Here is a 16331-nt window from a genome sequence, read left to right on the forward strand (position 1 = left end):
AAGCGGTGTGCGTTTGTTTTATCAACGGAGGGACACCGAGTTTACCGACATCCTCAGTGTGTACCTGCGGTGTGTACGTGCGCAGCGTCCAGCGGGCCAGGCCGGTGTGAGTATGGTTCAAACCCCTCAGACCCCGAGTTGTGTGTCTCTCCCAAGTGATGTTTTCTTTGCACAACCTCTGTTAGCTGTGGCAGCTGGAAACGGGCTTAGCTAGCGAGCTGTCAGTGGTAACCGTAACACAAACGGACTTCGTTTTTGTTTTTATTTTTGAGCTAATATCAACATTATTTTTGCATAATTTACTCTCTGGTGGTGCAGCAAAGGCGAGACAGACTGGACTGTCTGCGTCTCAATGGAGACTCTGTCAACAACAGCCGCCGCTGATGCTAAGCGGGAGAAGGTAACACTTCAAAAATATTAACAATTTAATCTAGAAGAAATAAGAAACTCTGTTTTCGTCTTTTGTAGAGTCAGCTGGACTGCACAAGAAGCTCCTTAGCAGCAGTTGCTACAACACCGACTAAACAGCTGATGCTGCAAACCCATAAGTTAATGTGTTGTATTAAAGCAGGGAAAATACATCAGCAAGGGAGCATGAATCTGACATTTTTATATATCATTTTCATGCTTGTGCTTCATTTATTGCCCATTCATGAGATGGTATGTATTTATGCTATAGGTATTGAAAAATGTGCAGCAGATGCCTAATATTCACTATATGCTGTGGATGCTTTTTGACATTTAGGCATGCTTTTCTATGCAGGTGCTCTGTCCACCACCACCATCCACTGGAGTAGTATCCGACAGCCTGTCCTTGCCATCTTATAAGGAGTATCCTGCTCACCGTCCCTTCATCAGCACGCTTGTGCATCACACACGTCAAGCACGTGCACATCAGCCATGTAGTCCATCATCACCCAGCAAAGCATTCCCAGAGACCAGCAGTGCAGGTACATTTAATTCATGCATCTGTCTCCCAGTGTGGGATGCAGGCTATTCCCTTCACAATGTTTCCATTCAGGCGTTGTGGTGCTCCAGGGCTCCATGGTTACATGTGTAACATGATCCTGCACTACCTGAATGTCTTAGCTTCAGTGACATCTATGAAAACATATCTGATTACACTGTCTCTACTCTCTAACCATAACCTGAGCTCATCATATGCGTTGCATTCTTGCATCCAATCTCTCGCACACAATTAATGTGTATGTATGTGTGTGTTTGTGCATGTGCAGCGATCTTATCTGCCCTGAGGAACCTTCAGGAGAAGATCAGGAAGTTGGAGTTGGAGAGAGGACGTCCAGAGCTTGGTCTGGGAACTACAGGCAAAGATGCATCACACACACATCTACAGAGTGAGAGAGTCACACAGAGACAAGCAGACGCAGTCAGAGAGACGAGTGAGTCATCCAACTGTAACCAAGGTGAGTTAAGGTTAAGAGATACTGATAATAATGACCCCCTCATTAAAGCAGAAGTAAGCGGAATATTTGTGTTAATATAAGTCTTAAATAGTTATATCTTCCGACAGCAATCACTTATGTAGAGTGTTTGGTCTGAAACACAGGTCTGTCAGTCACTCTGCTCTGCTGTAAGCCGAGGAGAAAACTTTCCTTGTATCCTACAACCTTTATCCAATGAGGAGAGAGAACGGCATAAAGGGGCGGTCCTCTCTGTGTGTGCAGCCAAGGGATGCGCGTGAATGTGGTGACGTAGGGACGAGGGCGGGGACTGATAACTCCATCGGCTGACAGGAAGTTAGCCAAAACGACCGGATCGCTTACTTCTGCTTTAACTTTCCTTAATTTCCTTGCATCTTGTTATTTTTTCTTCTCTCCCTCATTGTCTTATGTCTTTTCATAGTTTTGATCACCCACCTTGCTGCTGCAGAGTCTCGCTGTGTGAAGCTGGAGCGACAGCTGGATCAAATGAGACGGATGTTGCGCCACGCCAAGGCGGACAGGAGCATCTTGGTCAAACAGCAGGTTAGCTCGGAGTGTCTTTGTGTAGGCTGTGATATATTTTAAAGAAAAGGCCGCCATGCTTGAGTGAGTAAATGTTTAGATTTTGATTATTTGTTCCCGGAATTGACAGGTTTCCATGGATACAGCCAAGTTAGCCGATCGACAGTCGGACACAGTGTCTGAGCAAGCTCACCTGGAAAAGCTGGAGCGACTGGAGCAGGAGTATCTCAGGCTCACACGCACACAGAACAATGCTGAGGTACATATACAAGGACAGAATGAAATGTCAATAGGAAAATGATCATGGTCGTATAGATATATTTTCAACTTCCATAGCTATGGTTGTGACACGCAAAATTGTATTTGAATAATATCTATGCTGAATGACTGAATGATACAGGACATGGATGCGTAATATCTTTCAAAATATCAGTGAAAACAGAAATGATTCTGGAAAAAAGAAAATTGGGGAGTGGTTCCCAACCAGGGGCTTGTGACACCTTTATGTGTCCCAAAATGAATCTGAAGGGTCCCAAGTTGACTAAAGAGATATGAAAACTAAATATATTATGTTTCATTTACACAACGTGATTTCCTTTATTGGACCTTTACACTTCTATCCATGTTTTAAACAGTTTGTAGGGGACAAGTAGAAAAAAGTTTTTTAATTATTCCTCTTAGTGATTATACAGTGATGATGATGACGGTGTGTGTCCGAATATGTCAGATAAAGATTCATGAGCTGGAGATGAAACTGCAGGAGGAGGAGCACCAGAGGAAGCTCATCCAGGATAAGGCCAACCAGGTGATGAGACATTCATTTGTATTTCTCTATAGCTACAATTTTCTTCCATGTAGTCTCAATTGGCAGGTTGTAGTTTGCACTTAGGTATCCCTTTTTGTATGTTGTGTTTTACTGTTCCCTTTTCCACAGCTGCAGACAGGTTTGGAGGCCAATAGGATCCTGCTGAAGTCAGTGTCACCATGTCTGTCCAGCAGACAGTCCAAAGAAAAGAAGTCCAACTCACAGGTAAAGACCTCCACAGCTTCACATGGATGGCTCAGGTCTTTTCTGTTTTTTTACAGGGCTGAGAATGTTGCTTTTTTTTCCCCCGAACAAATGTGACAAGACAGCTACATCAGAGTGTTTCTCTACAGTGTCTTATTTTGTCAAGCAGTAGGTACATCCTGATACATATTTGATTTTCTCTGCTTTTCTTTCTGTGCTGATTTTCTCCTCCCAGAAATCTTCACCGCGGCAGTCGTCCTGCACAGAGCCACATTACAGACTGAGCCTCAGAGACGTGCCCTTTGTGGCTGGAACGGTATAGTATGGACATTATGCATTTGTGGTTTAGTCATTAGAAATAAAAGGTTTTGAGTTTCCGGCGCCGCACTTTCCTTACACTGTCTGTCTCTCCTGTCTAAACATCTCAGTCTGTGGGCTGCAGTCACTCAGTCAGAGCCAACGTCCAGTCAGTTTTGTCTCTCCTGAAGCGACACCAGCCTCACCTCTGCAACAGCCGCGTCCTCTCCGGCAACACAAACGGTTATGATGCCGCCAGCCACAGGTATTCAGACAGCTCCTCATCTTCCTCCTCCACCAGTGAAGAGGAACTGTCAGAGCTGCTGCAGGCGTTACAGGAGGAGCTGAGGCTCATGAGCTTGTGAGTGTACAATATAGCTGCATCTGAGCTTCATTAAGAGCAAAATGCTCATGGAAAGCATCCCGTTTCACTCTTGTGCATCTGAATTTATGTGCTGCAGGGAGCAGGATGAGTTGATGAGGCAGGCGGAGGACAGTGTCTCTGATCAGGAGAGAAGAGAACTTCAGAGGGAGCAGGAGAGGCTACTGCTGAAAATGGAGAGAAAAGGAGAGCAGATCAGTAAACTTTACAAACACAAAATACAGGTGGGTTTTCACACAACAGCATCTCACCTCACCATACACAACCAAAGTGTAAGATTTTGTTTCTGTCTTGATTCCTCCTTTTCCTGTTCTTTTGAAGATAAAGAAGTTAAAAAAGGAAGTCAGTGCTAGGCCTAACAGCAAAAATCAGGTAAGAGCAACTACCACAGTGTCCACAAGAGGTCGCCCTGCTGGCACTGTCAAATTTAGACCGGGAGAGAGAAGCAAGAAGAATCTGAGGCTGCTGAGGGACATGAAAGCTCTGCAGAGCTCGTTACGGACCTGATGGTATCTCTGCTTTCTACCTTTTAACAGTATTTCAACATTAGCACAACCACTGACTGAAAACCACTACATGGACATGATGGACAAGCTTGTTTATGAACATTTGACCTACTATTTCGTATGAGAGATATATATATTTTATTCATCGGAAACATTGTAACACTTCTAAAAACACTGTGTCCTGTTCTATCTTAATCAGTCCAACCAAAGTGCATTAGTGACTTGGTCATCTTGGTGTTAAATTTCTCATTTTAAAGGATGAGGGCGCTTTAAATGATACATGACCCATTCTTCATGTTCATTCATTCTTCAATACAATTAAAGACACTACATTGTGTTTCAGCACCAGAGGGCATCAAAGTTCATTACCACATTTTAGTTTATGTATGGCACAGCCAATGAGTGCTGGAAAATACATTTTAATGTTTTATTACTAGTTTTAAATTCAAATATTTCTGCAACTGGACCAGCCTGATGATGTGTTTAAGGTCCTAAATGTACACTGTTCTGTATTTGGTTAAAACGGTTGATATACACCTATCCCTTTGATATGTGTATATGCACATGCGTTGAGTGTTTTAATATTTGTAATTATTTCTGCTAATGTATATGGGAGGATTTTGCTATTATTTGACTATCATGACTTATAGCAGAGTGAAAATGCACTTTTGATTTTTTTTTTTATGTTTGTGTTTGCATATGACAACAGTCTTAGATTGTTTTTTTCTTGGCTTAGTTGTTTCAGTGGCAAAGATTATGCACTGGCAAACAGCCATGGCCCACTACTCGCTTTTCTTTTTTTTGAAGATGTTCCAGTGATCCTCTCTACCCTGCTGTGTTGTATTTGAGAAGCTCCTGCTCGGCCTCTCCACTTTGACAGATTTGTCATCTCTTTGATGTTGTCGTCATGACGTCAGTAAACATCAGACCTCAATAAAATCACAAAGGCCTTAAAAAAACTAATCTGTGATTTAGTGTACAGTATAGTATTTACACAAACTCATAATGGAGCAAGATCAAAGGACAATTAAGGACTTCTCTGATGAAGCTGATTCCTGTTACTTTTATTATTTATTACCTGGTAAAGTGGGTTTGACATATTCAACGAATTAATATTAATTAGGAGTTTAATGTTTACATATGAGGGACCTCAGACAGATTAATATAAAACCAATGAACATGTCTCAGCTCTACAGCTACAGGCAGATACCAGCAACCTTTAAGGTGGAATGCTTTCTTTCATGTTGCTCTTTGCATGAAATTGCGTGGAGAATGAATCAATACACATTAAACACCTTAAATGTTACAATTTTGGTCCTGAAATGAGTTTTTATTCCCTATCTTTACAGATTATATGAACTGAATAGCAGCAAGTATTCCACTAATGTGATTTTATTCATAAATATTTTCCCAGAATATTGAAATTGTATTTATTGACTGTTATTTGATAATTAAAAGGAATAAAACAATATTAATGGGTTAATTAAATATGTTTTTTAATCTAAAGCATTAGTTTAGTTGTTTTTGTTTCATTTCAAACTGACTCTATGTGCTCATTTCAATCTAATTTTAATCTAATCACCCACAGAGTCTTTGATCTCCAGAGATCAAAAAAAGAAATACCAGCCTGTAGGTTTTATAATCACTTTTTCTAAAAATGAAAAAGAAAGTTAGATACAAACCACATAGCGAAGCAATATTCATCATCCAACACCGATATCGAAACGGTTTATGATACTTCAAAAATATATTATTAGCCTGATAGTGAAGTCTCCGGACAGATCATCGACCGTCTCCCGCCGGGAGGAGGCTGCAGCGCGGGGCTGGACAGGACGGCAGGTGTCCGTCTCCTGCGCGGATACAGCGATGTGACGAGGAGGATTTATTTACCCAGAGGAAAGACGAGGCTGGCGGACCACTGCCCCTGGAACTTGACTTGAGATATGGTAGGAGTTTTGTTTCCGTTGCATTTGCAAACTGCATGACCTGTTTGACCAGGATTTACCAGCCCTCCCTCCCTGTGCTCTCGACAGTATGGATTCATTAACACCTGTTTGAAATCGCTGGTAGTTGAGAAGTTTGGCGAGGAGACGTGGATCAAGCTCAGGTAAAAGAAAAAATATATATATTTTATTGACACATTTCTGCTCAAATTCTCCCCTAAATTATTATTTTCATCATCATCATCATCATGGACAGGGAAGAAGCTGGAGTCCAGGACACCTTCCTGACATATGAGGTCTATAAAGACGAGATCACCATGCAGTTAGTGGCTGATGCCTGCAAGCTTTTAGGTAAACTGTTACAACAAAAGTCTTGTCTTAAAATCTAGTCTCCCACCAGTTTTAAAACTAAAAATAAATAAATAAATAAATCTGCTGGCACACACAATCCTGCTTATGTTTTGTCTCTCTCCCACAGGAGCAAAGCCAGAGGTCGTCTTGAGGCAGTTTGGAGAATATTTCTTTGAGTTTTGCAAACGCTCCGGCTATGATCACATGCTGCGGACTTTGGGAGGAAATTTGTTTGAGTTCACTCAGAATCTGGATGCACTTCACAGCTACCTCGCCCTCTCCTACAAGGTGCCTCAGCTCTCAGGCCTTTTGATGTGCCTGCACCGTCTCATTTAATGTGTGGTGTTTGGCTATGAGGGGGAAAAAAAACATTGATTTGATGTTGTTGTGTGTGTGTGTTGTGTGGACACTGTTTGATTCTTTTCTGCTCTTGCAGGAGATGAACGCACCATCATTCAGGGTGGAGAGGAACCCTGACGGCACCATGCTTCTCCACTATTATTCAGACCGCAGAGGACTGTGCCACATTGTTCCTGGTAAATTAAAATCACATCATCAAAATCACATCTGTGTCCTTTTGTTGTTATTCTCACAGATTCATCACTGTGTTTGCACAGAACAAGTGACTGTACTCTCTTTTCTACAGGAATTATTGGAGCTGTTGCGAAAGATTTTTTCAACAGCGACATAACAATGGAAATTGTCAACCAGCTGGAGGAGCTGGAGAGAACTGGGAAGAAGGAGCATGTGGTTTTCCTGGTGACACAGTGGCCAGCTGTTGCTGCTCGGCCCAGTGCGGGCAGCAGTAAGGCTGGAGATTTTCCAAGGACTCAATCCCTGCAGCCTCTGGCTAGCCGACCTAATGCCATGATCTGGATTAAAGAGGTTAAATTAATGATCTGTGTTACAACAAGGTCTGAAGCTGCATAGAATCCAAGAGTGGACAAAATAAGCCAGAACAAAAAACATTAAATGACTGATCATAGTTGAATTCCTTCTTCATCTCCTCAGCCTCATCATCAGAAGAGATCCAGTATCAGTCTTTCCATGCACAGGAGTCACTGGGAGACAATTAGGGGGCTGGTTCGCCTTGGGAAAGGTATATACACACAGTATAAATAAGATGGAATGCTTTGTATCCTGTATGTGTTACCTCAATTGCATATATTTTCAAATCTTTGCCTCACTTTTCTGTTCTAACTGTACAGGCAAACTATTGAGAGGCTTTGAACCAGTGTATCCAATGAGCCTTAAAATTGACCTGAAGACCTTCTGCCATGCTTTTCCTTTCCATATAGTCTTCGACGAGCAGGTAAAAAAAATGATAAATTCAGGTATGTGCTGTAATTATTAACATGCATTGGATTATATATAATGAAATGGAGTGATCCTGGTGGTGTCTGAGGCAGCTGGTGGTGCACCAGGCGGGGGTGAAGCTCCAGAGGATCGTCCCTGGGCTCCAGACCATGAGCATCCATCTGGACCAGTACTTCAGCATTGTGCATCCTGAGGTCACCTTCACCATCTCCAGCATCAGGAAGTTCATCAACAGCCACTTCGTCCTGCAGACACGCAGGGAAATGATGCCTGAAGCATGGAACGACAGACCTATGCTGCAACTCAGAGGTAAATAATAAAAACAGTGTTAAATCTATTTTGTATTGGCTTTATCTTTGTATACAGCAACTTGTAAATCAGGCTTTTCGTCATTTCGTCTCCAGGTCAGATGATCTGGATGCCCTCTCTGGAGTGTATGCTCTATCAAGCCTCTCCTCTGCTGAGAAGCCTTCAGGAGTTGGAGGAGAGAGACATGCACATATCTGACATCGCGCCGCACGACGTCACCCGCGACCTCATCCTGCTCAACCAGCAGCGGCTGGCGGAAATCGAGCTGTCCAATCAGCTGGAGAGGAAGAAAGAGGAGCTCCGCCTCCTGTCCCAGCACCTGGAGGAGGAGCGGAGGAAGACGGAGAACCTGCTGTACGCCATGCTGCCCAAGCATGTGGCCAACCAGCTGAAAGAGGGCAAGACAGTGGAAGCAGGTTAATGAGATGCAGATGTGCAAAAATATAAAAGGGATAGTTCAACATTTTGGCAAATTGGCCTATTTCCATAATCCCTATAGGTTTGTTACCTTTAATTGTAATAATAATGGGACGTTATGATACAGAGAAACCAAGAAATCCCATTAGCCTCTGTAGTGTAGCTCTGAGCACCTTGCAGCTCATCTCGGCCGTTCTAAAAACAGCTTGCACCGACAATTAAAGGCAACAAACCTACTGCTAAAACTATAGGGATTATGGCAATGGGCCAATTTGCCAAAATGTTGAACTATCCCTTTAAGCAATCTACTGTTTTGTGTCTAAAACTGTGTCTAATGCGATTGCTGTGTTTTTTCGCATCCTGTAGGTGAATTTAAAGAATGCACCATACTGTTCAGTGATGTGGTGACCTTCACTAATATCTGCTCCATGTGTGAACCGATCCAGATCGTCCTGATGCTTAACTCCATGTACCTCCGATTTGATCGACTCACAACCGTGCACAATGTTTACAAAGTACACACAACAGATTTGTTCTTTTAATGCACATACACACAGGAATAATTTAGGGCTTCCGGTCTTGATTTTTAGAACTTTTATTTTCCCAGGTTGAAACCATAGGTGACGCCTATATGGTGGTGGGTGGGGTTCCCATCCCGGTGTCCAGCCACGCTGAGAGGGTGGCCAACTTTGCTCTGGGTATGATTTTGGCCGCCAGAGAGGTTATCAACCCTGTGACAGGAGGACCCATTCAGGTGCAAGAACGTTTGTGCTCCATTTCCAAAAAAATATGTGTTGCATTGAACATCTTGCATAATAGTTTTTTGGGGTTGTTCTTGCATGTGTTTGTTTTAGATCCGTGTGGGTCTCCACAGCGGCCCTGTGCTGGCAGGTGTAGTCGGGCAGAAGATGCCTCGCTACTGTCTGTTCGGCGACACTGTCAACACCGCCTCTCGCATGGAGAGTCACGGCCTCCCCAACATGATCCATTTGAGCCCGACTGTCTACCAGTGAGGACACCTGCGTTCAAGCATGAAAACCAGTGCATTGTGACATTAGACACCTCTATGATATCTCCTTCCGGATTTATTTTGACTTCTATCTGTGTTTCTTAGGGCTTTGAAGAAAAAAAGCTTTGTTATCCAGAAGCGGGGAGAGATCGAGGTGAAGGGGAAGGGCAAGATGGTCACTTACTTTCTTGAAAGAAACCTGGGAGTCAGCGAGCAGCAGATTATGGGTCTCACAGACCCAGAGGACGAGGATGGACGGCGGGAGAGCCAGACGAGCCAGCCTGATCTCCACAGACCAGGTCTGTTTGCAATCTGCTATCCAAATTTATGTCCTCCAATTTACACGCATCCTTTAAACTAGGGAACAAGGACTCTGCATTAATATTGTTCCGTCTTTTCCCTCTGTCACAGTGTCTCATCGGCGGTGTTGGGATGATCTTTGCTTGATCCCTATGGAATATGGAGACAACCTGAGTGAGCCGCCACTATCCACACATGTGTCTGAACCTGAGACCTGCACAGCCATCACGCCCCGGGACTCAGAAAGCTACGGAAGCCTGCACACCGACGATCAATCGGAGGACGGAGAGCTCGATCAGTTAAAAGACACTGATGAATTTGGGCAAACAGGAGTGAGATATGGGGATGAAGCGGACAGGGAAAAGCACTTGATTAATGCTGCTGAGGAAACCAACTGTCGGCGCAAACAAACCCAGACCAGGTTCTGTGTTGTGTTGTGAGCTGGTAATTACTCACTGAGTGGAGCAGCATGTTACTGAACACACCTTTACTGAGAAGTTAATGTCATTATCATTGTGTGTTACATCAGCAAGCTAGATTTTCTGTTTCCTGTTAGTAAATATGTGATACCTTGGATGCAGCAGATACATTTACAGTATATAAAATGTGTTGCCTGTAGCTCACACAGAATATGACTACTTAATAAATGTATTTGCTCTATCAGTGCTTTATATTTGTTTCCATATAATACAGTGAATGATCACCATTACTCACCCTTGTTTATCAAGGTCAGGGGTAAAACAACTGAAAATAACTTCAGTTCACTTATTCTTTTATGATGCAGAAACTTTATAACACAAACATTTTGGCTAATACTTTTTTCGGTGTTCAACTCTGGATTTCAACTCTCACAAATATATATCCAGTCATATAAATACATGAATCTGATATTACTGTGTATTATACATTTTAAACCAACCCGTTATAAGGATTAGAGTGAAATAACAGCAAGACTAAATGAACTTCAATTTTGTCAGATACAAAACATTACATCTTACATCATCTGTAACTTACAAGGTGCCTAGGTTTCATATAAGTATGCCACACACTAGTTTATGTACAATCAGCCTTCCAAACATGGAAGCAGAGGTGACAGTGTGTGATTTGGACTAAAAAAATACACTCTTTATGAACACTGACAGGAAACAGGTCACGTGCTTGTACACACACGTGGCCCCTTGACTACCCATTTGAGTTTACAGTGTGAAAAAGAAACAAACGATGAATAAACAACGAGTCTGATGAAGCTCACGAGGGCCTGAGTCAGGTGACCACAACTGTCTGTAAAGGGCCGTCACCTGCAGGTGTACGTCTCACTCCAAAATGACACCCCGGGTCAGGATGAGGAGTCCAGACATCTGATCCTCACTATAGAGGGCCCCGTGCCTCATCACCGTGGGGCCAGGCCTAGATTGCCATGGTCAGATGAAAACAACCCCTGTAACCAGAGTCCTCTGTTTGTGTGGTCAGGTGTGATAAAATCGGTCTGCTGGCTCACACACCGAGAGCCCAGTCTACACTGACCTAGATGAAGAAGCTTAACCTGGATCGGGCCATGAGGGCTCAGTTCGTGTTTGCATTTTGTCCCATGGCCACATCCACAAGTGTTTAAAAAGTTGTTTTAAGAGTCAGTCTCAGTTATAGAGGCCAGCTCAGTGAGTTTAGGCTCCTCCTGGTGTTTGGTCAGAACTGGACGGTTGGTGTAAATGTCATCCACAGGCAGAAGGAAGGTGACAGTCTTTACCTTGGCCCTAAAAAGACAAAGAAATCACAAGGGTTAGTTGGACACCTGCCAATTCAGGAAAAGGGCGATTAACACCTCTGAGGAGAACATAAAAGCACTCTTTCTGGGAATTATAGAGTCTCTCTGTACCTGTTTTTGTGGACGTATTCCTGCAGGGAGTGCCTGTTGGTAACTTTTCCCACCTCTCCTCTGCCTGGATCACCATAGAGCCCGTTGTTCCCATGCTGGATTTCTTCTTGTAGTCTCCCCCATCCTGAGTCAGCCCGCCTCGCCCTGTCCGTCCTTCTGTCCTCTCTCATAGTCACTCCAGACAGGTTGCTGCTTATAGAGTACCTCCGCACAGTCATGATGTTGTTCTCTGTGAGATAAACAAAAACATTGTGTAATGTAATAGACTTGTTTTTGAGATTTGACTGTCTTATTCAAATTTTGTCCTGTTTTCTGCACCATTTTAAGAATGTAGGAACTCTTTAACGCTTCCCCCCACTCCAACCATGTTGTCTTATGTGAATACTATTGAATTCAATCAGATGCTGATAAACTGCACTACAAGATCCAGAGTTTTTGGAGTCTTGCTTATTGGCCCTTGTGAGCTACTAACTGTTAATCTCTGAGCTCCAACTTAATGAAGGTGTATGGTAAATGGTTGCAGTGTTCATTTCCTCATCATTTTCATCATTTTCTCATATTCTCATGTCCATTCTGTAGCTGAAAGACTATGAAATAGAACTACTAACAGGCCCTCAGCTGAGCTCTTCTTACCCTTGTATTGTCCCTCCAGTACCGGTGCGGACACATTGCGCCTCAGGTTGACATAGGGGTTTTCCATCTCCATCCCTCCCCGCTGCTCTGCCGCTGCTCCCGCCGAGGACACCGGGCTGGCTTCCCCCAGCACGGTCCCCAACGACCGCTGAGCGTAGTCCCCCCTCAGCTCTCGGTTCTCCGTCTCCAGCTTCTTGATTTCATCGCGCATCTCCATGATGACCTGCGCCAGGCTGCGGGTGCTCTCCATGGCGCCGCCGTCGCGCTGCCAGTACCACGGCTTCCCGAACACCGGCGGGGAGTCGCGCAGCAGCAGCTCACCGGGCTGCTGGGGTTTTAACATCCTGCTCCCTCCTCTCCAAAAAAAAAAAAAAGATGGCTTTTTTTTTTGTCGGTTCCTCCTGTTGTCTCTCTGTTGTGTGTTGTCTCTCCTCAATCTCAGTCCAGATCTTGTTCTGGGAGAGATTATGTCGCCTTTCACCACTTATACAGCTGAAAGGGCTCCGATGATCAGCCAGCAGCACACAAAGGATGTTTTATTAATCAGCCCTGGCGTCCAGTTTCAGGAAAACTAAGCAGGGGTCGGAAATGAAATGTGCACTGCACTAGATAGAGCTTGAATGGCAGGAGACCTACTAAACCTAGAGGAACCCTGTTGCTGCTATGAAGCTTGTTGGTCCAACAGCAGGTTCAGCAACTTGATGTTTCATATTAAGAATAGATGGGAGAGATCAGATAGTTGTTCTCTTTCTTTTTGGCACCCCACACTCACCATCTTGTAATGCCCATGTCTCTACTGGGATTACAATATCCTCCCTCTAAAATATTAACTCTTGTCTGTTAGAAAAATGGAGGATGGAAACTGAAGAAATGCACCCTCCTGCTCCCAATGATGCAGAAGATAGTGATTCACTGTAAAAGTATTGGATTTATGTATTTCAAATACATTGACACGTAGGAACTCATTCACAGTGCTGAGGTTTTGTTCATTTCATTTCATTCAGACAGATTTGTGGACCGGTCGGCCTCTAATTTGAGCCACTAAATGAGTGGACGACACGTCTGTGTCATGAATATGTATGTTGCTTGATAAAGGCAGAGGTCGGGAGGAGGGTAACCCATTGATGACAGGCAGTCTTGGGGGAAAAAAACATGAAAACAAAACAGGCGTTTGATAGATAATAAGAGAGTGAATCACTGTAAAAGACATCAAATAGAGGCGGTGTGCTCACAAAGGAGAAAATTACAGATAATTACACTCATTGGGGCTTCCACAGCCGGGATTGTTTGGTCAGGTGTTGCAAAGGAGCTCATGTGGCCACAGGTTGTAACCCCTGATGAATAGACCAGACAGGCTCTAAGCACACCTGTATGGCTTAGCTGGTCTGACTCCGACATGCAACACCACACAGACGATAAAATATGAAGGATTGTCAGGAAGAGATGTCTACCGGGTCAGTACGAGACACCGAGCATCAGCATCAACCGGGGGCTTGGTCGTCTGTGACCTGTGCTGATGAATGGTGCTGCTGGCTCAGAGCAACCTGACCCCACCACAGTCTAGGCCATGCAGCGGGAGGGAGACAGGCGCACATAACCTCGTCTGTAGAGGAGAGAAACCCAATCGGCCCCCGCTTTCTGGTTCACAAAGTATGCTGCAGAGAGGGAGGCGGCCGAGACAGATGAGACCTTCAGGGGTAGAGACGTGCAGTAGTACCGATTGGTTGGAAGGGCAGGAGCTCGTGAAGGAAAAGGTACTTTAAGGAGGTCAATGGGACCAGACCGGACGGACACCACTGTGTCCGCTGTCCTGTCAGGCAGAGATAAGGACAGACAAGTGAGAAAGACACTGAGCGGACCACATGCTGTCTTTTACCACCAGCTGTGTGTTCAAGGCCACTTAACCTCTGTTTAGGTGCTGTGGGCCAACACTAGGCTTAACATCAATAAGTAAACAACCACTCTGTTGCTCCCTCTCTGCATGGTCAGTAATTATATACAGCTATTGGAAAATAAACGCTACCACTTCATAATAAGACTCCCTTTATGAATGGTTATAACTTAGTTTGTTAATGCTTTGTAAATCATTCATGTTATAAAATATTAGATAAAAAGGACAACAATGACCTGTTGCTTGCTTCCTTATCATCAGCATTTGTGCCTGCCTTGATCAGGTATTTGTCTATTAGCAATTAACCTCCATCAGCATATCTCAGTGGTTACAGGGTTTTATAAGATTAGATAAAAATGATAGTAACTCATTGGTACAATTAGTGAGTAAAAAGCATTAGTTGATCTTGCCAAATAGTGAGCCTGCGTTGTTACATGAAAACTGTGTTACAGCTTGTTTATAACTGTTTATTTATGATTTATAAAGTATTTATGACTGTATTAATAATCTATTTATAAACATTTATAAAGCCTTTATGAAGGGATTTGTAGTAAAGTACCAAAAAGATCCCATATCAGAGTACACACTACATTTTCGTGTCATTTCACTCTCAATAAAATGTGTTTTCTCTTTTATCATGACATTTCTGGAAGTTACTGTTACATTACTTCATTTCCACACATAGGCCTACAAACTATAAAACAACAGACTGTACCCAAAATCATTAGACATGGGCTGGGTGAGCACAGAATTCTCTTGGTAACCAGTGTCCAAACAAGACAAGATTGTGATGTCTCCATTAAAATGTCATATTGGTGTACCAGAGGGATAATAAACAACATTTAGTTAGTTGAGAAAATGTAGATGATTCAAAAACTCTTCCAATTCCAACAGTTGAAATCACTGTCTTTAGTCTGAGTACTATTTCCAAATGGCATCCAAGCTGCCAGCGTTCTAGTAAAATAATAGCCTGGTTGGGGCATCAGTTATGGTTGTGCTGAAATGAAGCACAAAGGAAAACGGAGCTCCAGGGTAACAGGATGGAGAGAGAGACGGAGAGCCTAAACAACAGACAGACACACAACAGTGGTGGTGGTGGTGGTGAGAGCCTCTTGGCTCCATCAGATCAAAACAAACTGCTCAGATTGTGATTCATTTGGCTACTGACTGTGTGCAGTGACCCCTCAGAGAATGAAAAGGAAATCAATAATTCCAAACAAAGGACTGAGCTTTTTGGCACCTGTCCATTTATCCATTTCAGGCAGGATTACTGTACAACAATAATAATCCTGCATATATCAGTTAAACATAAGCATAAACTCCCAATACCATATTTAATGTATGTTTTTAGCTGTCCACAATCTAAAGTATACAGTAAGCATAGCTGCACTGGGCTTGTGACTTTGATGGTGGAGGGAGATGACACCACAGGTTGATGTAAAGCCAAATGCCTTTTCCTCTGGTTTTATTCAGTTTGCTTTGATGTAGCAGGACCTTTTCATCTTTTACACTGGCCTTGTAAAAGCTAAGTGCCATTGCATATATTAAGTAACTCTAGCGTCATTTATTCTTTGATGAAAAGCAGACAATACGGATCACAATCACAAATGAGAAAGATGATAATGCACTGTACTGTAGTTTCACACGTTTGAAATCTACCACACTGCTGTATGTGTTTAAATATAGCTGCTATTAGGAGATGATAGATCGATACAGCTGTTATCGATCTCCTTCTTCACCATGGACTGAGGTATGAAGTGATTTTCTTCCTTTGTTTCAGGTTGGGTTTGCTCATTAGAAGTTTCTGCTTCATACATTTATATCTTTTGACTATTATCTATAATTGGCTGCTGTCAATGGGCAGGATATGAGCGAGCTGCTGTGCACAGCTGCAGCCAAGGCACAGTTTCATTTCAGAAAGCTATTTTACTCCATTCAGCTGCCTGATTGGAAACCTGTGCTGAGATGATTATCATAAGGAGTGGATACATAGGTACTACAGTGAGAAGACAAGTGATCTCGAGGTAGAAAAGAAGGTGAAAGAATAGTAGACATAATTGTAGTGACACCGACATCAGGACAGCTGATAAAGACATAGTGAGGAAAATTACTTGACGTATAATAATAAAA

At 43.2% G+C, this 16331-nt stretch overlaps 3 protein-coding genes across 3 annotated transcripts; 2 read left to right on the top strand and 1 right to left on the bottom strand.

The window, feature by feature from the left end:
* Nucleotides 1–135: 135 nt before the first annotated feature.
* cep57 (centrosomal protein 57) lies at nt 136–5418 on the top strand. The gene is made up of 11 exons (XM_085796474.1): nt 136–400; nt 764–950; nt 1236–1424; nt 1864–1985; nt 2095–2223; nt 2692–2769; nt 2899–2994; nt 3209–3289; nt 3402–3631; nt 3732–3876; nt 3974–5418. The coding sequence occupies exons 1-11, from the start codon at nt 353–355 to the stop codon at nt 4157–4159; spliced, it is 1491 nt and encodes a 496-aa protein (XP_085652600.1). The 5' UTR covers nt 136–352; the 3' UTR covers nt 4160–5418.
* Nucleotides 5419–6343: 925 nt separating this feature from the next.
* Nucleotides 6344–10264, top strand: LOC146976590 (guanylate cyclase soluble subunit beta-2-like). Its single transcript, XM_085794534.1, has 13 exons — nt 6344–6452; nt 6580–6740; nt 6889–6988; nt 7099–7337; nt 7464–7551; nt 7661–7764; nt 7862–8078; nt 8174–8494; nt 8862–9010; nt 9103–9249; nt 9350–9504; nt 9610–9803; nt 9916–10264. The coding sequence occupies exons 1-13, from the start codon at nt 6350–6352 to the stop codon at nt 10242–10244; spliced, it is 2307 nt and encodes a 768-aa protein (XP_085650660.1). The 5' UTR covers nt 6344–6349; the 3' UTR covers nt 10245–10264.
* Nucleotides 10265–10920: 656 nt separating this feature from the next.
* LOC146976591 (uncharacterized) lies at nt 10921–12920 on the bottom strand. The gene is made up of 3 exons (XM_085794535.1): nt 12311–12920; nt 11678–11906; nt 10921–11555 (listed from the first exon to the last, which is right to left on the bottom strand). Exons 1-3 carry the CDS (start codon nt 12651–12653, stop codon nt 11426–11428), a joined length of 702 nt encoding a protein of 233 aa, XP_085650661.1. The 5' UTR covers nt 12654–12920; the 3' UTR covers nt 10921–11425.
* Between the last annotated feature and the right edge of the window lie 3411 nt (nt 12921–16331).

The sequence above is a fragment of the Trachurus japonicus genome, chromosome 13, assembly GCF_045865225.1.
Source record: "Trachurus japonicus isolate A0001 chromosome 13, Traja_1.0".
Classification (NCBI taxonomy): Eukaryota; Metazoa; Chordata; class Actinopteri; order Carangiformes; family Carangidae; genus Trachurus; species Trachurus japonicus.